The 20,531-nt window shown below is 35.6% G+C and overlaps 1 protein-coding gene and 2 long non-coding RNA genes across 6 annotated transcripts in view; 2 read left to right on the top strand and 1 right to left on the bottom strand.

Moving 5' to 3' along the window:
• The first annotated feature begins 1,048 nt into the window (after nt 1–1,048).
• Nucleotides 1,049–3,366, top strand: LOC138141593 (uncharacterized). The gene is made up of 2 exons (XR_011163200.1): nt 1,049–2,233; nt 2,283–3,366. It is a non-coding gene; the product is annotated as an uncharacterized lncRNA (long non-coding RNA).
• Nucleotides 3,367–3,931: 565 nt separating this feature from the next.
• Nucleotides 3,932–7,082, bottom strand: LOC138141601 (uncharacterized). The gene is made up of 2 exons (XR_011163206.1): nt 5,342–7,082; nt 3,932–5,288 (listed from the first exon to the last, which is right to left on the bottom strand). It is a non-coding gene; the product is annotated as an uncharacterized lncRNA (long non-coding RNA).
• Nucleotides 7,083–12,763: 5,681 nt separating this feature from the next.
• The window catches only part of LOC138129081 (dendritic arbor reduction protein 1-like), a 155,357-nt gene continuing 147,589 nt past the window's right edge, over nt 12,764–20,531 (top strand). For 3 of the 4 annotated variants that reach the window (XM_069045352.1, XM_069045346.1, XM_069045351.1), the window contains exon 1: nt 13,579–13,718. Coding sequence is in view for 1 of the 4 variants with exons in the window: in XM_069045340.1 (XP_068901441.1) it covers nt 13,572–13,718 (147 nt within the window). In the remaining 3 variants the exon portion in view is untranslated. Of the gene's footprint in view, nt 13,719–20,531 lie in introns of all 4 variants that reach the window. The other variant, XM_069045340.1, reaches the window with a different exon arrangement.

Below are 20,531 nucleotides of genomic sequence, written 5' to 3'. Positions count from 1 at the left end.
AGGATTCTAAAGCGAATTTTTGGAATATAATTTTGAATACATTAGCGATAAGTTGAGGCCATGGCTGCGCTGTCGTACAAAATCTAGCAATGTTAAACAAACATGTTTTACATCCTTGACTAATAGACAAACAATTTGTTTTCTCAATTTTTTCTTGTTTGAACTGTGACTGAGTGAAGAAGAGAACTATGTGTATTGAAATGGCAAATAAATAGTGTAATTGAGAAATGCTGGTATGCGATATAGTGACCGCGAGACCAACTGACCAATTCAGCGTAGGTGGACTGAACCAGTCTTGTTACCTGCCTTGAAATCCACTAGAACCCTGTTCGAGAGACTCTTCAAAATGTACTAGGCGTTTTATTCCTCTGCTCACTAATGGACAACAAAACTTTTATGGAAATAAGTTATTCTGAAAACGCCTCTTAAATAAACATTCTAACCTTTAATGTTCGCTTGTCATCTATATCGTACTTTCATACCCTCTTTTATTTTCATTTTAATACAAGTTGTTGTAGATTCTACAAATTGCTTAGCCTTAAACAATTGCTAGCGCTAATTTTTTGATATCAACTCGTGAATGAGTTTTACTTCACAACTAAGGACAAAGTTCATGCATCATGTGATTGATCCGTGTTAAAATACAGAGGCATCGGCCTATACTTTTTACTATCAAAATTAACGACTAAAACAAACAAAAACAAATTTAACTGTTGTTTCGATGAAGTATTTAATTTAGTATTTAATCTTTTTAATGATGTCTTATGATGGAAAATAATTACACAGATATGTGAACGTCATAATTATTTTATTTAACAATCATAGCACATTCAAAGATTTGAAAAAAAATCAAATATTGCTAAAGTGCCATATTTTTTTAATATAAGTTCAACATTATTTAAAATTTTAATTGTAAACTTAAAAAAATATATACATATTTCTTTAATATTACATATTTTATATTATGTTATGAAAGGGCCAGTTTCACCAACGTGAGTTGTATTAAAATATACGAAAGCATTGTTATAACAATAGGTAACTATGTAGCAGGTCAAAGTGCCACTATTCGTTTTGGCCGGGGTAGGAGGCCAAGAGGTCCTACTTATGCTCGCGGGACAATAAGATCGCTGTTCGAAGATCAGGAACAAGCAACACAACGCACGGCATATGACGTCGCGACGCGCCCACCCTGCCGTAACCTTTTTTCGGGACGCTCATTTCGAAATAATTCATTTTGTTTGTGCCGTCAGTCAATTCATTTTGAGTTTATCGGTTCAGGGTTCATTTTTGTTTATCGGATCACTTTCAGTTTTATTTCGGTTTCGCTTTCAGTTTCACTTTCGGTTTTCGTTTGTTTCTTTCGCGGTTTCTTTAGAGTTTTCATTGTAGAGTCTTTGTGCCAGCCAGTTTTGGGGCGGCTGGAATCACACATGTTAGCCCCTAAATTTTAGGCTGAGGTGGCCTCACGCCTCTAGGCTGTCTAGCTGCGGCCTATCTATTCATCGTTCGCTTTTTTCTTCTTTCTCCTTTCCTTTTCCTTCAATCCTTCCTCTTCTTCTTCTCAGCTCGGGTAACCGTACGGCAAAGTTAATTCCGATTCCCTTTTGTTCCCGTGACTTGCCGGAAAGTTATCTTCTTCTCTTCTTTTCCCTAACCTTCTTCCTTCATCCTTGTGGTGTCCAACCTTTTGAGATCCTGCGGGAAATTGCCGTCAACATCTATCGTGTGTTACGCGTGGACTCACCGACACATTACCGCTTCGACATCCGGATTTTTCGATCGGTGAAGTCCAACGTAAACAAACCGGCGCCATGTTCGACCATCTGTCATTTAGCGCGCAAGTGTAGGATCGCCGGAAGTTGTCATCAAGATGCGCGGTCAGTACAATAACCGGGACGCCTTATCGCCCAACGGAATAAGGTCCAGATCTTTCGGGTTGATCTCCTAGAGCCGGGGGTAGCCAAAAAAAAAAAACCGATCGCGAGCGAAAATTAAAGAGGACTCGGTCGGCGACCGCCGAGCGGGCGGCAGGTGCCGCAAGTCGCGAGCTGCGAATCACGTGCGTGGCGTTCGGGATCCGCAATCATCCCTGTGGGTGGATTGCCGAACGCCATGGCGCTTATCGTCCGGCGCTGCCAGCCTTCGGGGCCGTCGAGGAGCCCGAAGATTTACCGTTTTACCGTTTACCGTTTTGCCGTGGTCGAGAAACCCCTCGTCATCTAGCGAGATAGAGGTAATTATCCTTCATTAGCGAATTCACTTCACTAATTTTCGTCCGTTAGGGGTGGTTCGAGCCAGATTACCGTTACCGTACCGCGAAGGAGAACCGGAAAGTCCTCCTTCGAATTATCGAGAAGCAACCCCTTTCAGCGGAAAGGTAATTACCGAATCGATTGAGTTTCGCAACACTAACGACAATTCGTTAGGGGTTGTTCTTTAGGGTCAGCCGGACCAGGAACGTTGTTCTTTAGGGTCAGCCGGACCAGGAACGTTGTTCTTTAGGGTCAGCCGGACCAGGAACGTTGTTCTTTAGGGTCAGCCGGACCAGTCATCGTTATTTGGGGCGATAGTTCGGACCAGGAACGTTATTCTTTAGGGTCATTCGTCGCCGCGTCGCTTTTAGGGTGATTGTTCACCAGGACTATCGTTATATGGGGTGATCGTCGCCACATCGTTCGTCAGAGTGGTCGTCGCCAGACCGCAAACCGTCCATTAAGGTCATCGGACCACGTACCGTTTCACCAAGGACTAAAGAAAATCGTCAAGGTCACACCACGTTACCGGCGTAAGATAAGTCGCACAATTTAATTGCGGATTTGCGAAAAATCAAAGAACGCCTCAAATATCCCGCTTCTCAATATTTAGAACCGTTTCAATTTGTAAAAATCTCGCATTTCAATAATTTCAAATTTTTAGAAAGACTTCACAAAGCTCAAGTTTTCAAATTTCACATTTCAATTATTAGTAGCAGTTCTTCTACTTCCAGTAAATTTGCAATTTTTTCAATTATAGAATCGATGTTAAATTAACGTTGTAAATTTATGAAAGCAGAAGACTGCGCTTCATTCTTGTTTCACGCATGCAACAGATTTTCCTTTCGTTTTTTTTTTCATCGGAGTTGTATTAATTTTAAGTTTATTCACAAATAAGTTACAAGGTCACCTGTAAAGGAAAGCTTTCTTGATAAGACCAGAATAAGGTATTGAATAAGATCATTAATGTGAACTGGTTCGAAATTTCAATTAACAAAATTACGTAGAGTAACGTTGCCAATTCCACGGACCAGTGCACACTTAAGTAAGCATTTCGAATTTCCTGGACTGTTGGACAAAAATTGAATAAACCAATTATTTAATTCGCAAGGAATTAAGTTCTTTCGTATTGACTCCGAAGCATCCGAGAAACTGAGCACTTGTCCCGGCAGCTGGACAAGCTTAACAACCAGCTCAAGACAATAGCTGCCTGGCGCCCATTTTTTTATAATCCGAACCCACGCCCTATGCCCCGAAAACCCCCTGAGAGCCCGGAGCTGTCACTGGCCACTTTTTGGTCACACAAATTTTGGCGCCCAACGTGGGGCTCGATTTCCCGACTTTTTGGAGCAACCACAAATTTTCGTTTATCGCTCATCTTCATTTTCGCGAAATTTGTAAACCAATTTGGGCCTCGAGGGCTCGCTTGCATTTGACAGCCACAAATTTTGACGCTTGGATTTTCGAGGGCCTGTCAAGTCAATCGAGCCGCCACAAATTTTGACGCGATTTGTTAGGGGTGTGATTTGTCAACTTTGTAGCAGTCACAAATTTTGACGATTTTGCTTCCTCGTTTGAATTCCGCAAATTTGGTCAGTTTGGCTCATTCAGCTTTGTTTATCGTGTTTGTGACTCAACTACAGATTTGGCAAGATCACAGATTTTTCATTGTTCAACAATCGGAGCTTTGGGTTTGGGTTTCAGAGAAATTTCAGTTTTCAATTTTTTTACCGTGTAAGAGAAGCAGGAATTTTGCAGAGAAAATTAGCGGATTGTATTCAGTCTTATCTCGTGTCTTCACAGATAAGAAATTTTTTGAGAACGTTATCGCGCTGCGAAACACTTTTTCGGGTGACATGTTTGTTTGAGTTCCATCCTTGTCGCACAATCGGAGAAACGGTGGACATTTCGCCAATGTCAAGGTCAGACACTCGAAGACCTCCAAGTGTCTCTATGAGCGATTTTTTTGCGGATGACGTTCCGTGGAATCGTGGAAAACGCTTCGTCGCATTTTCACTTTCCGTTTTCGAGCGCTGCAGCGAAAATTGCGTTGCATTTTTTTTCGTCGAATTTTTTGAAATGATCGAGACCAAAAATTTTACCGTGGAGTTTGTTCAGGAAAAGTTTATTTGAAAAACCCCATTTATGACATATCCCGAATTCGACTTACATCATACCGCAGTACTCAAGTACTAATTGACATTGAGATTCAGTTTTCAATCGTTTGATACGCGCAGATATCAACTAGCCATTTTGTGGCGGAATCAAAACTTTTCCATTGAACAAATTTTGACGTTTTTGAGAAGACTTCATCTTCGTTTTGTGTAAAAAGAAAAAGGCAACCGCGTTACCTTTTCTTTTTTCTTTTTGAGGAGGGGGGTAGTGTAGCAGGTCAAAGTGCCACTATTCGTTTTGGCCGGGGTAGGAGGCCAAGAGGTCCTACTTATGCTCGCGGGACAATAAGATCGCTGTTCGAAGATCAGGAACAAGCAACACAACGCACGGCATATGACGTCGCGACGCGCCCACCCTGCCGTAACCTTTTTTCGGGACGCTCATTTCGAAATAATTCATTTTGTTTGTGCCGTCAGTCAATTCATTTTGAGTTTATCGGTTCAGGGTTCATTTTTGTTTATCGGATCACTTTCAGTTTTATTTCGGTTTCGCTTTCAGTTTCACTTTCGGTTTTCGTTTGTTTCTTTCGCGGTTTCTTTAGAGTTTTCATTGTAGAGTCTTTGTGCCAGCCAGTTTTGGGGCGGCTGGAATCACACATGTTAGCCCCTAAATTTTAGGCTGAGGTGGCCTCACGCCTCTAGGCTGTCTAGCTGCGGCCTATCTATTCATCGTTCGCTTTTTTCTTCTTTCTCCTTTCCTTTTCCTTCAATCCTTCCTCTTCTTCTTCTCAGCTCGGGTAACCGTACGGCAAAGTTAATTCCGATTCCCTTTTGTTCCCGTGACTTGCCGGAAAGTTATCTTCTTCTCTTCTTTTCCCTAACCTTCTTCCTTCATCCTTGTGGTGTCCAACCTTTTGAGATCCTGCGGGAAATTGCCGTCAACATCTATCGTGTGTTACGCGTGGACTCACCGACACATTACCGCTTCGACATCCGGATTTTTCGATCGGTGAAGTCCAACGTAAACAAACCGGCGCCATGTTCGACCATCTGTCATTTAGCGCGCAAGTGTAGGATCGCCGGAAGTTGTCATCAAGATGCGCGGTCAGTACAATAACCGGGACGCCTTATCGCCCAACGGAATAAGGTCCAGATCTTTCGGGTTGATCTCCTAGAGCCGGGGGTAGCCAAAAAAAAAAAACCGATCGCGAGCGAAAATTAAAGAGGACTCGGTCGGCGACCGCCGAGCGGGCGGCAGGTGCCGCAAGTCGCGAGCTGCGAATCACGTGCGTGGCGTTCGGGATCCGCAATCATCCCTGTGGGTGGATTGCCGAACGCCATGGCGCTTATCGTCCGGCGCTGCCAGCCTTCGGGGCCGTCGAGGAGCCCGAAGATTTACCGTTTTACCGTTTACCGTTTTGCCGTGGTCGAGAAACCCCTCGTCATCTAGCGAGATAGAGGTAATTATCCTTCATTAGCGAATTCACTTCACTAATTTTCGTCCGTTAGGGGTGGTTCGAGCCAGATTACCGTTACCGTACCGCGAAGGAGAACCGGAAAGTCCTCCTTCGAATTATCGAGAAGCAACCCCTTTCAGCGGAAAGGTAATTACCGAATCGATTGAGTTTCGCAACACTAACGACAATTCGTTAGGGGTTGTTCTTTAGGGTCAGCCGGACCAGGAACGTTGTTCTTTAGGGTCAGCCGGACCAGTCATCGTTATTTGGGGCGATAGTTCGGACCAGGAACGTTATTCTTTAGGGTCATTCGTCGCCGCGTCGCTTTTAGGGTGATTGTTCACCAGGACTATCGTTATATGGGGTGATCGTCGCCACATCGTTCGTCAGAGTGGTCGTCGCCAGACCGCAAACCGTCCATTAAGGTCATCGGACCACGTACCGTTTCACCAAGGACTAAAGAAAATCGTCAAGGTCACACCACGTTACCGGCGTAAGATAAGTCGCACAATTTAATTGCGGATTTGCGAAAAATCAAAGAACGCCTCAAATATCCCGCTTCTCAATATTTAGAACCGTTTCAATTTGTAAAAATCTCGCATTTCAATAATTTCAAATTTTTAGAAAGACTTCACAAAGCTCAAGTTTTCAAATTTCACATTTCAATTATTAGTAGCAGTTCTTCTACTTCCAGTAAATTTGCAATTTTTTCAATTATAGAATCGATGTTAAATTAACGTTGTAAATTTATGAAAGCAGAAGACTGCGCTTCATTCTTGTTTCACGCATGCAACAGATTTTCCTTTCGTTTTTTTTTTCATCGGAGTTGTATTAATTTTAAGTTTATTCACAAATAAGTTACAAGGTCACCTGTAAAGGAAAGCTTTCTTGATAAGACCAGAATAAGGTATTGAATAAGATCATTAATGTGAACTGGTTCGAAATTTCAATTAACAAAATTACGTAGAGTAACGTTGCCAATTCCACGGACCAGTGCACACTTAAGTAAGCATTTCGAATTTCCTGGACTGTTGGACAAAAATTGAATAAACCAATTATTTAATTCGCAAGGAATTAAGTTCTTTCGTATTGACTCCGAAGCATCCGAGAAACTGAGCACTTGTCCCGGCAGCTGGACAAGCTTAACAACCAGCTCAAGACAATAGCTGCCTGGCGCCCATTTTTTTATAATCCGAACCCACGCCCTATGCCCCGAAAACCCCCTGAGAGCCCGGAGCTGTCACTGGCCACTTTTTGGTCACAACTAAAATAACGAAGCATTTTAACCTACAGTCAACGTTAACTGCCGTTGGTGAAATCGGCCCTAAGTTAAGCAAATATGTATAATTCAGAGTAACTATAATTATTTAGGTATTTTTATTCCCTACTCTTCGAAAATATAATAAATAATCATCTTCATCTACGTATTATTTGCATTTATCAAAGCCATGATCCACTGTCAAATGGAATGTCAAAACTCATCAATATTATCTAGAAGAAATTAATGACTTTTTTAAATAAATATCCGGATTAGTTAGATTTAGATCTTTCACTAGGCGGTCTGTTATCTACATCTGAAGTTGTTCCTGATTTCCTTAGCAGTATTTCTTTGTATAATACAGAAAAAAGAAGCTAGTACTATTTTCAAAACATATACAGGGTGTCTCAGCTAAGACTTTCGAGCCTAATAACTCAGTTGTTTTCCAGCGGATTTTTGTGAAATTTAAAATGCAGATATTTTAGACGGTGAAGAATAAAATCCCATTAATTCAATCACCCAAGTCTTAAAAACGTAATTTTTACATGCCTTTTTAAAATGTGGATCAATTTAGATTTACATAAAAAATTGATCGTCAATAAAAATGCTGTAGGGAAAAACTCGTCCTTGAAAGACGTCTGGTTTGCAAGAAAAAAGCAAAAAACTGTGTTAAACGTGGCTGAAAATGCAAAAACGTAGACGCGTATAATACAAACGCGCAGTTTTGCAGAATTTTGGTCATCCCTTTTCGCAGAAGCGCAGGTGACATATTTGACGTTTATCTTGCTAACCTTACAAACACTTACAAAGTTAAAGACAAGATTTGGACGTAATTTATTATACTGGATGCTTTAATTCTTCCATAAAGGACTAAAACACGATCGGGATATTTTAGTAAGGTAATTTAGTTCACGTACGCTTCCTGTGTCTTCAAATAAATTGACGACTCTCTTAACCTTACATTTTGTAAAGCCTACACTTAGGACAGTCTCCATAGGCAAAATTTTTTTCGTTTTTCAACAATATTGAAATTTCTGCCGCTGTAGTCTATTTTTAGAGTATTTTCAATAAATTTTCACAATTTGACGTTTCTAATAAAGCGCGCCCAATTTTGACAGACTGTAAAGGGTGTACAAAATGTTGCTTGGCAATTAATCATCAATTGTTTCAAAAGATAACTGCTCAAATACCTTCAAATTTTACATTAAATTTTTAACGACAAAATCTAATCTTTTCGTTGAATCAGACAAGTGATTTACTTAATTGTTTATGTAGACCCCTATTTTTTAATGTTTAACAATCTAATAATAATCGCGCATAATTTTCGATAAAGGAAACATGTGTTAAAATTAAATTTTTTAACATGAGGTAATTTTATTATTACTAATTGAACCTTCACGGTCTAAAATATCTGCATTTTAAATTTCATAAAAATCCGTTGGCAAATAACCGAGATATTAGGCTCGAAAATCTTAGCTGAGACACCCTGTACAGGCTGTCCCAGAACTGGCGTACATCCCGTTAACCACGTGCTCCGCTCTTTCTGCTGAGAAAGATTTCACAAGAATTTTTTTGTTTCACCTTATAGTTTTTAAACTACAGCAATTTTAAGTTAGCCAATTACAACAGAAAGATTACAGATAAATCTACCGTGAGCTGTTGTTTCCTAGGAAACGCTGGATTGAATTAATATTTGTCTACGATGATTGGTTAAATTAAAATCATTGTAACGTAAAAACAAAAGGATTTAAACAATTTTTTTTGTAGAATCCATTTCGGAATAAATATTTACATTTACAGTTAACGGGATGTACGTCAGTTCTGGGACACTCTGTATAAGATAAAATGTTGCACTGAAATAGTTATTTATGTATTAAGGGCATAATCAGGAGATCATGGCACGAGGGAATGTTTAAAGCCCGAGGAACGAGGGCTTTTAAATTCCCGAGGGCCATAATCGACAATTATGGAATTATGCCCGTGGTACATACAACGTTTTATTCTATTTTATAATTTCTAAAAAATTCAAACAAATATCTAGTAGTCCATAAAGGAAATCAACTAAAAGTTGTGTCCATGCAAATTTAGTTAGCTATTTTGATGTTGTTATGGTTACTGTGTATAATAATGTATGATTTTCTTTAATCAAATAATGTTTTGATACCATTTTGACAACAAAAGTGCAGCCAATCATCTGAATTATCAATCGAAAAACGCCCCTAGGAATCAGGATGGAGCCAACTCTCTTTGGTATACTAATTTTATACTACACGAATGTGTATTTGTTGGGTATTAAATGTATGTAAATTTTACAGTTTTAACTACATAGTGACTCCCTGCCAACATTTTGAAAAATAAACACCTAATGTGTAAATTCTACTAATGACTTTTTTCTAAATGTCGAAAGATGTTAAACTGTAGGATAATGCGTCGCTCGCAGTTTTTCTTCACGGGACCGCCATTTATAACTTATTGAGATACTGTAATGAGAACTAACAACATCCATAACATACCACCGTAACGTGCGGTTAAATCAGTTAATGATGAGTTATAGGAGCGACAGTTAATCCGTGAATTGTGGTTGTGTGTTAACAAACAAGCCGCGATGCACACACAAGGAGATGAGAACACAATAAAGACCCTTGTCAAGTGGTCTTCCAACTTTTGACTTTGATACAATACAAACCACCATACCACCAAGATCCTTTAGCAAACATTATAACAGATATAAATTTATTGTTCATATTAATTAATATCGCTGCGTAAAACATGTTAATTAATATCGCCGCTGCAAAGAATAGTGTATTGTTGTTGTTTTGTTAGCAACATGTAAGATTAATGGAACAGTTTTGTATTATATATATGTTTACAAACACAAAAAAGAAAGATATTTATCATTCCATACCAGCATGTCGCACCTAAGAGAATTATTGTTCCTAGTACTTCTATAATTTCACAGAATGTTGCAAAATTTTTCCAATTTTTTAAATACTTTTGTCTTTTGATGGAAGCATAAATACATTTATTGAATGTTAGACATGGACATCTTAACAAATTGTATTTAAATATCATAAAATCTATATGTAAGTACATAACGTGGAATCTGTTTAATCATATACGGTAAAGTTAAGCTGACTTCTTAAATATGTACTTACAAGGTTTAAAATAATAATTTTACAAACAATGTTTGCTAAACTATTTACCAACCATGTTACATTATAATATGTACTTGCATATTACATTTTCAATGAGCAAGAAATGTGTTTCTTTTAAAGAAATATTTATTTATTTTTCCATAAAATAAAGTTTTTTTCGTTATTTAAAAACCAGTTAGAAATTTGTATAAAATAACCTTAATTGAATCTTCAGTTTCGCTGATTCTATTTACTTTGACGCATCTGTTTATTAGGTCTGAGACAACTGAAAAATGAGAGAATTTAATTTGAGATAAATCAGATGAATAAAAGCAGATTTGTTGTTTAAACAGGTATTTTTGTGGAACACATACTTGGAAGAATGATATTTTGCCTTCTTCAAATTTTATAAATAAATGACTGTTGAATGTGATGTTTAGATAGACACATAGGTACCTACATAATAAGTATAATGATTAATGATTGTAAACACGATGATTTTCAAAATTAATCAAAATTTTACAATTATCTTGTCATAGCAAAAGTATGCATGAAAAGAGGTCGACAAATACAGTTTAGTTCATCAAAAACAAAGGGGCTGCTATGGAAAATAAAATAACTGAAAACGTAAGGCTTAATTAAATAAATTGTCAATCATCAATTTTGCAGTTTAATTAAAAACATGATTTTCACGCACATTATTTATTAGATAATCCTGTTTTCGAAATGGGATTGGAGAAACTGGTGAGTGGGTTTTCCACACACAACGTTATTTGTTGGAGTTTCTTCATCGTCGTTGTTAGTATGGTTAAAGCTACGTCACGTGTTTTCAGAAGTTTTGTTTTCCATAGCTGCCCCTTATCTTATTTTTTGTTAACCATATTGTACCAACTAACTAAAAAAAGGTTGTGACGTTTTTTTAATTGTTGCCAATGTAAATGTTGGTTATTTTGTTTATTCTAACTAATGTGCATTCTTTCATCCCGAGTGTTTATTGATGGAGTGCAGCGACGCCAATAATTACACGAAGAATAAAAAGTCACATTAGTCTCATGATATGCATATACAGTGCGGCAAAAGTAAGGAATAAATTCATTAAAAATTAAACATTTTTTTCAAAAAAATCTTTGGACAGGTCAATTTTAGTTTATAAAAATACATATTTTAACACAAAATAAAATTCCAAGCAGTCAATTGTTTTTGAGTTATGACGTCATCGATAGTTTTTTTTAAATGGAAATCCCCTATTTTTTTTTCTTGATTCTGATAGCCCTTTTAATTGTCTAAACGCCAGTATAAAAATTTTGTTATCTTACATAAGGAAATTTTTGAGAAAAAAAAATTAATTTGGAAAAAATAAATTTTATAACTAACAACAGTTACGTGTTTACATTACTTATTGTACTGTAGCCATGATATTGGTTAAGTTTTTGGAGTATCCTAATAGAATCAGGCACAATTTAGCTAAAGAACATTTGTTAAAGTTATTGCTAAGTTATTATTATATCTCCTGAACAGTTTAACAATAACACTAACTCCCATTTGTATTCCGGCAGCAACGTTGTGGAGGGCTATTAATAATTCTGGATTAAGGGAGAAAGAGGTCACAATGCTCTACTCCTGAGTGGCCCGGTAACTACCAGATCTGAGAAGAGTATGCATTGTAATAAAACATGAAACTAAAGGTTTTTGCGCACAGTTGTCTTGGAACCGTACCTACATTTTTTAACATAACAGTGTAAATGTAAATTAAGTTATTTCAAATTTCTTTGGATAACATTTGTATTTTTTTTTTGTAATCAATGTTAAATCTATATCGTCCTAATTATTTTATGTATGTAATTAGTTTCACTAACACTACTAAGCTGAATTGTGCTTTAAAATACAGAAAATACATCATTTAATTTTCTTGGAATGTGGAATGTTTAAAAATCGGAATTATAAAAAATTTGTTTGTTTTTAACTTGGAAGTTGAAGGCACTGCTAGTCTCACTTTATTTATTTATTTTGTTAATTAATCTGCTAAACTTTTAAACGAGACAAACTTGATAACATATAGACAGTTTATAATATAATTGTAGGTAGATTACTTATGTAAATATAAAAATTCTTTTAAGATATAGATTGGTATGTTTACAAAACGTATGTTAGGTACCTAAGGACTTATCGTAAAAAAATCTGACAGTTTTTCCACAAACCTGGTTATTGTTAATATAATTAAATTTCATATCTTTTGGTTTGGTTTTCTTTTGAAATCGTGAAGAATTTTTGGTGACGTATATTCTTAAAAATCAAGAGTTGACTTTTCTGTACCTAGCGACAAATCTAGCCGCGGTTCAACAATACCACTAACCATTGTGGACGACCGACGTTTTGAGTATGAGTTTACACCGTAAAATAGAGGTAAAAACCCAAGCAAAAAAATCAATAAGAACTGTATCATCCACATCATTTGATTAGTTTCAGTAAGTCGCGTGTCGTGGGTGTAAAACGCTTGCGCGTTTCGGTCGTACTTCAGCTAATCGCCTATCTCTTCGGCGCTCTTGTGTTTGTACGCCTGGCAGTCTCAGTCGGCGTGTGACCGTTGTCAAGACAACTACGCAACAAGTGAACTTCGGTACACCCACCACATGGTGCTCTTATACGCCTTCAGCGATTGTCCGAAACCGACAAACGTCAAACGCTTGCCATAAGTGCCTTCACATTGACTAAAAATTGCAACTCTTTCCAAAAAAATAACAATTTTTTTTATAATCTGTAAACTAGTGACATTTGACTGTTGTACATACAGATAAGTGTCTAAGCAAGCTCACGTGTTGTTGTTTATACTCAGCAAAGGACTAAGAACTGGGGATGGTCGTTCGGTTGAGTGTATCGTAGCACAAGTGTATATATATTGTTTCCCGCCTTTTCCGGAGAGGTGGATTCTGCCACCGAGAAGAGATTTGTGAAATGTATTGTAAATAATGTTATGACATTTTGAGAATTTGAAATTAAATCGTGTATATTGTTACGCACGAATGGTCAGGACAAACATACTTCAACGCAAATTGAATGTGATTAGTTGATTTGTATTTAAGTGCGTCTGTGTGTATTCATCACTATCACCGGTGATTCTGAGTTGACTCTTGTGATTTCTTGTGCCTGTTAGATCTTCGTGGCTACCGTCGTCTGTGCCTTGATCTTCAAAGCGCCAATTTTCTGGTATTTTCCGAAAATAAATATGGTCGTGAATTGAATTAATTCAAGGCGACTCACTCTGAAAGAGCAAGGTTGAATTTAGTGTTGGTAACTGATGTCTGTAGAACTCTCGGACCGCCGAGGGTGTGTGTTGTACTAGTGCGCCCTTCGGGGCTATGGATACGGGGGCTTGCTGTGTAGCCCCCCAGGCGACGCCCCGTTCCGACGATCAGATCGTTCCAGCGCATCCCGGAGACTGTTGGAATCCACACCAGAGCAACCACTCGCAACCCTTCGTAGACGCCTGGCTCCTACAAATGCAGGTAGGACACCACCACCCCAAAACAAACAGGGGAAGCCCCCCCGGATGTAATTATTCTTTTTACGCGATGCCATGATAATCGAAAAACAACAAAAGGATTTTAGAACGAAGTAATAGTCTGAAATTGAAACCTGAAATGTGTCTGAATATAAACAGATTTTATAAATGGCTTCAAGCTGGGTCCTTTGGCCGCTCTTATTCATGTTCACTCCTGGATACTTTTTAAAGTGACCGCGTTTTTCACGTTGTCTTTTTCTAACGGACGCTTCCTAGGGCTATTTCAGATTGTGTGGGACAATGACAAGGGAAAATTAACATTTTACTTTAATTTCAATTTGTTCCGAGCATACGGAATGAGATTTTTTTGCCAAATCATCGGGATCAATGTCGAAAATAACACAGATTATAATTTAAAATTTTAATAGTTACATGCTCATTTGTTTTCGGATAGGCTTTTAGTGACCATCTTTCTTATCTCCTGCATTTTATATTGTTGCCAGGAAGTCGTTGAGATTTTATTTTGCAAGCGACAACGTTTTTGCGGTTTTAAGTGAACACAAAAAAAACCCAAGTTTGGCGAATACTTTTACTGTGGGTAATCCTTTTTTATCATATAAATCATCATATTAAAATAACTGTTCTGGTTTTACTCCCATGTTTATAAAAGTAGTATCCAACATGAATTACAAATGTTGCCACATAAAAATGTATTGTTTTATTTATTTAATTTTTTATGACGTTATAAATTTAAAAACCATTATAAATATGTACATGTATTAAAATACATACATATTATAAAAAAATGATTGCTGTGAGAAATATTTTAATGTCTGGAAGCAGTTTAACCAAACAATTTTGTTATTAAAAACTTTTACAAAATTTTCTATACCTACATGAATTCCCGGAGCTATGAAACATTTTATATATTTTTTTATTTTAAAGTATCATTATTCAGCGTTGGAGCTGAAATACTTTCTATGTTTTTATTTCTTTTACCTTCGGGCTCGTGTGTAAAGGAATCTTGTTAATATGTTATTTTAAAGTTTTTGAGGTATCACTGTTTGTTATAACTATTATCTTTTTTTTACATTTTAAGTAGACAATAATGAAGAACAAAACATCAATGTATTTAGTCTTAATTTAAAGTTAATTTTGTTATTAAATATAGAGAAATGGTTTTTTAAATTCACATAATCATGTGGAAATGGTTTGGTTGGAAGTTTATAAAGTTTGATGTTTTAACGAATTAAATGTAAACTTCACATTACAACCATATTTACATATACATACATATTTGTGTTTGATTATTTTATTTTGTTATAATAAATAAAACAACAAAAGTGACATTTTTATCAGTTTGACATCGATAAAGAGGTACCTCCTTTGAGAACGAAAGATACATCTGTTTACTAATCACTATACAAATACTAGTTATTTGTTTACTAGAATGATAAAATAAATTATATGTAAAACTGAAATTAATGTTTTGTGTTACTTTGCGGTAATTTGTTTAGAAAAACTGTCAATTTACGAAATTTTGTTGTGATATTTTTTCTTGTCAATTTTTGGACAACAAACTTTTGTTGAAAACACAAAAGTTAGACAAAATACATTTTTCCCCAAAACAGATATGACCAGTTTACAAAAGCATAATTAAGTTTAATCGTAGTCAAATGCTAGATTAACTGAACGCCTGATCGGATTAAACCAATCGAAGTTTCAGATTCATGGATTAATCGCGTATTAAAATTTAATTCGAATTAAATATTTAATTCTCTTTCTATAAACTGGCCCTTATTGTTGGGATTATGTACATAATTGCATTTAATATGAGTGTTTTTAATAGTGCAGACTTTTACAAAATTTTACGAAATTGATTAATCATTTACTGTCTTCAAGTAGAAATAAAAAGCGATAATTCACGTTTACATTAAAATTTAAAAAATTGTATCATTAATTGATTGACAGGAGTTTCTCGTCGCAACAAATCTAAAAGGGTGTGAATAAAGTATTGGGTGAATCTGCACCTTCGTATCAAGTGATTAAGAACTGGACCAGATATTTTAAACTTTAAACTTTTGTGAATATGCACCAAGCACCGAACAGTGCAGAACTATTATAACATACCTAAGAAACGATTAATTTAGTCCACAATTTGATTCTCCACGAGAGACAAGTCATAATATAATTTATTATGGCGAGTTGTAGCGTTTCAGTAGGTAGCACAAAGAATGCACAATGAATTAAACTAACGAAATCGCAAGCGCGCATTCGACAACTGATCGCTGAAGATGCCAAGATTCATCACTTCCTTGAAAATTTCGTGCAATCACCTCGACGGGACAATTTTTGGAGTTGGTTTATTAAACTATGTTCTGGATGGATATAATATCACAAAGAAATAAATATTATTCTAAGTTAATTCCTGAAGTAGATGCGGATATCGTAGAAAAAAGGGACGAGCTATGCGTTTCCATCAGGACAAGGTTTCAACTCACATTTCTATGGCTGCTGTCCACCATATGCTAATTTCAACAGATTGGAACAATAACGTATTTGTCAAATCTAGTTTCCACTGATTAGGTGGGTAGGTATAGTTTGTCCAGCGAGAGATCGGTTGACATAAAAGACACTAAATTTTACGTAAAGCAAGGAGTAGATAGCGCACGTAAAATTTGAAATAGGTATATCCGAGGGTATATCTTTCAAGCAGTAACATTTTTGCCCTGAAATTATGCTCTAATTAATGTATTTTATGGAAGCACTTGAGCATCTACATACATCAACTGTATTAGTGTCTTAGATGGCGCTAGTCTTTTACTTCTATGTTAAAAATCGTAAATGATGATTTACCCTTGCATTTGTATCTGTAAATTCTGCCTGAATCTAATTTTGATAATGAGTAAAGAAGATTAAAGTACAATTTACTTCCACTTTGCGTTTGCATTACTATTATTACTACCCATCTTTGTATTCTGAATAAAACAAACATTATGTTTTAATGTATCGTATTAATTTTGCCCAACAATGTACTCTGGTACATAGTTTTATTTCTCCAACAGAGATTGACATATATTCTTTCTTTATATTAATCCAATTGTTTTTATTTTAAAATGGCTGTTTTTCTTCCTGCATAAAAGTGCACGCATATGAAGTAAAGTATTTTCTCAAAGCGTCATGAGTTGTAATTTATGTTTAATAATGTATGTTGTAAATACAACTAATTTTTAATTCCTCATCGGAGACCGACTTATCGCGGAATCAGGGGATTCAAAATCTAAGAAATTCCTTTTTGAGAGGATTTCCCTTGCCATTCAACGTGGAAACGCTGCAAGCATTCGGGGCACTTTTCCAGATTCCGCATTATTATCGGAAATTTTCGCATTGTAAATTAAAAATGTTATTTTATGTTAAATTTTTAATAACATTTATTACCAATCTTGATTTTTCAAATTTTTAAAATGTAAATTGGATCATTTTCAATAGAATATTTATCATAGAATTACGAATACAATTATTTCATTAAATATAAATTTACATGGGTTTATGGTAAAATAACTTAAAGTAATAGAAATAGAAAAAGAATTATCTACCTATGCTGTTGAAGTAAATTTACAGAAAATAGAAATAACTTTCCAATATTTTATGTTGCAGGGACATGGTGGTGCTGTAAAAATCTGATTTTTGCTTGATTTAAGAAGTTAGCAAAACTTTGAAAAAAAATTTGAATGAATTGTGACTGTTTTTTTTACGTGGTACCTACATTTGTTTGTAAACTTTAAACGAAATGTTCTTGGCCGTCCATACATAAATAAGCGGAAAAATATGTGAGATTAATGATGTGTCTCAAGCCTTCAACATTTACCGAAGGACCTACATATCGGATGTATTTATGGATAATAAATTTTAATCATCTTGATCTGAAGCGCTCCGCCGCAACTGAAATCTATTTCGCAATTTCTTAACAATTTAATAATTTGTCTTCATATTGGCGTATCAAATGCGTGATCTCTTGTGTGTAGTAAAATGTTTAACGAGGTGACCCGAAATACAAACCGTATAGAGAGCCCGGAGGTGTAATGTAAATAATGGTTATACGTCTAGTCGAATTAGAACTTCATCTTAAAACACCTGGACGGAACCAAAAGACTAACAGTACTTAAGTATTACATATAGCCATTGTCAAATATTCTAGTGTGGAGTTTTAGAATAAATTACAATTTCGTATTGTTGTCGGTGCATTTATTTAAAATAAATTTGTGAACACCCACTTTGGTTGGCCCGGCTGGAACTCCTAAATTGGAATTTATAGTTGTTAAATTCGTCGATCTAATTAAGCCCGAGATAATTAAGGAGCGCGTGCAAAATAAATCCTGCAAAACGGCGCAAATGAGCATGAAAGCGGCCATTATAACGCCTGTTTATCACAGAACCGTGTGGATGTCGGAAATGTGAGTTTAGTCAGTGTAGTCAGCAGCCCGTGAAGAGTATCATGCTATTTACACTATTACTCGCTTTTTATGTTATTTAATTACGGCGTTCTTCGTGATCCTTTGTTTCCATACTCGTTATTTAACTTCGATAAGGCTCACCTCTCCGACTCCTTTCAACTATTTCTGGAATTTCAATGAGTTGGGTAAATATGTGGATTAGAGAGGCTGCTTGATGAACACCAATTTGTAACCGTGCTCAAAAAGACCTACATCAGGACACGTTTTACCAAATCTTAATGACAAACGTGTCTGCCTTAGTGCCGACGTGCAAGTTTTTATCTAGGTTTTACATAATTAAGTCCAGACTCGTAAAAAGTCTTCCGAGCTATTGACATTTTCGGACATTGCATAAAATACACATATAGTCACCCAATTTAGAAATAAATCAAGTTACAACGTAAACTGTCACTTTGGACCAAATATCCTAATTTGTGATTGCTACATTCAGTACACAATATATAAATTTTTCATGTTGCTCGTTTCTCATGTTAAAAGGCCAGGAATGTCGTTAAGGCTTTACGATAAATTATTGTTATTGAAACTTGTTGCTCGTTTAAATGATTATGTTTGTATTTATTTTTATACTTTGAAATACTCGTACGTACCAAAATTGGAATTATCTACAAAATAAATTATAATATACCGGGTGTTCGTGGGAAAAGTCCGGATGAATTTATTTCTGAGGTCTTAAAGTTACAAATTTGAAATTTTAGGAGTTGTCCCATATGGAGACGCAAGTTGGCATAGCTGCCACGTCACTTTTCTGGCCCCAACTGTCCCCAGCCATCTCCACTTAAAAATTTTGATTTTAAATTTTTTCAATACATTTTTAATAACGGATTATCAAAGAGGATATACATTTTAATACCCGTGCTAAAAGAAGTTAGGTTACAAAGGAAAGTTTTTGAGATATTTAACTTTAAATTAAAAAAAAAATGAATATTTTTATGGATTTTAAGTCAAGTTGACCCAATTTAACACCAGAAATTTCTCAATATGTTCAAAATGAAAAAATTGAATCTAATCAATATTAGAAATGTGTGTGCTTATAGTTGACTCAAGTTGTAAAAAACCACTTGTCATTTGCAACAGTATTTTTTCGATATTTTTTAATCAAATACGAGTAAAGGCGCAAAGCGGCCACAAAATCATAGTTTGAATTGAATATTTTACATATAAGTAGAGTTTTAAAGTAATTTCAAAATTTTCAAATGACTAATGCCATAAAAGTGCTGTTGCAAATGACAAGTGGTTTTTTGCAACTTGAGTCAACTTTAAATATTACCTACTTAAGCTAGTGTGACACGATACTAAATTTCGCAGAAAATTCTGTGAAAATGACAAAGACAGACTATGATCCTGATCATTCATTGGTCCTGATCGAGGGTCTCTCATTTTTTAACAAATTTTCTACAAAATTTAGCATCGTGTCAAACTAGCTTTACGTATTTTGAAATTGTAACTAGAGATTTTTTTCTGTTATTTGTTATTATTAATCTCATAATTAAACTTTGTTTTATACTACTTAGGCTTTGAGTCCTAAAAACACCAGTAGTAAACTCATCCGAACTTTTCGCACGGACACCCGGTATATTTTAATTTGTTTTGTTTTTTTTTAGTTTTAATTAGAAATACGTGAAAACGTACAAAGTACTATAATAATTGGTCTTGTGTATAATTCAAAATAAGAAAATTTAAAAAAAATATTGATTATAAGTACTCACCGCAAAGCCGCAGTACAATACGTACGAAAGAATGAAAAGCAAGAATGATAATGACCTAAAATTTGATGATACAATGAACATTTTACGTGAAAAACTATAACGATACAGCATATTGTTCTAAATTGTAGATAGTACTAATTGATTAAGTATTTTGTTGTTTGTGAAATATGCTGATTTACTTTAAATATGTAAATTCCAGTCAGTTGATTACTTTTTGTGGAAACAATTTAAGATTATTATTTGTTGATGTTACCAACATCTAAGCGTGTTAATCCTAAAAACATTCACGTATGGTTTCTCATATTTGTTTATCGATCAGTAACATTATTTTAATTTCTTATTAAAAACTAATTGATGTGAATTGCACTAACTATTTGTAAAATAAATGGATATTGTTCTCCTATCCCACAGTGTCCTATAGCGACTGAAAGTTTTTAGAGATAGGAATGAAGACTGTCCTCAATGTGACAGTAAATAATTAAGGGCGTTTAGGGGTTAATGGATGGTGATGTGGGGAAGTGCCTTTTTAACGACTTTTACCTACACACTTAGGTATAATTAATAGTGGGAATCTTCGATTAACCGTACATAAATTAC

The sequence above is a fragment of the Tenebrio molitor genome, chromosome 1 (assembly GCF_963966145.1).
Source record: "Tenebrio molitor chromosome 1, icTenMoli1.1, whole genome shotgun sequence".
NCBI lineage: Eukaryota > Metazoa > Arthropoda > Insecta > Coleoptera > Tenebrionidae > Tenebrio > Tenebrio molitor.
This window is presented reverse-complemented; position numbering and strand designations above follow the sequence as displayed.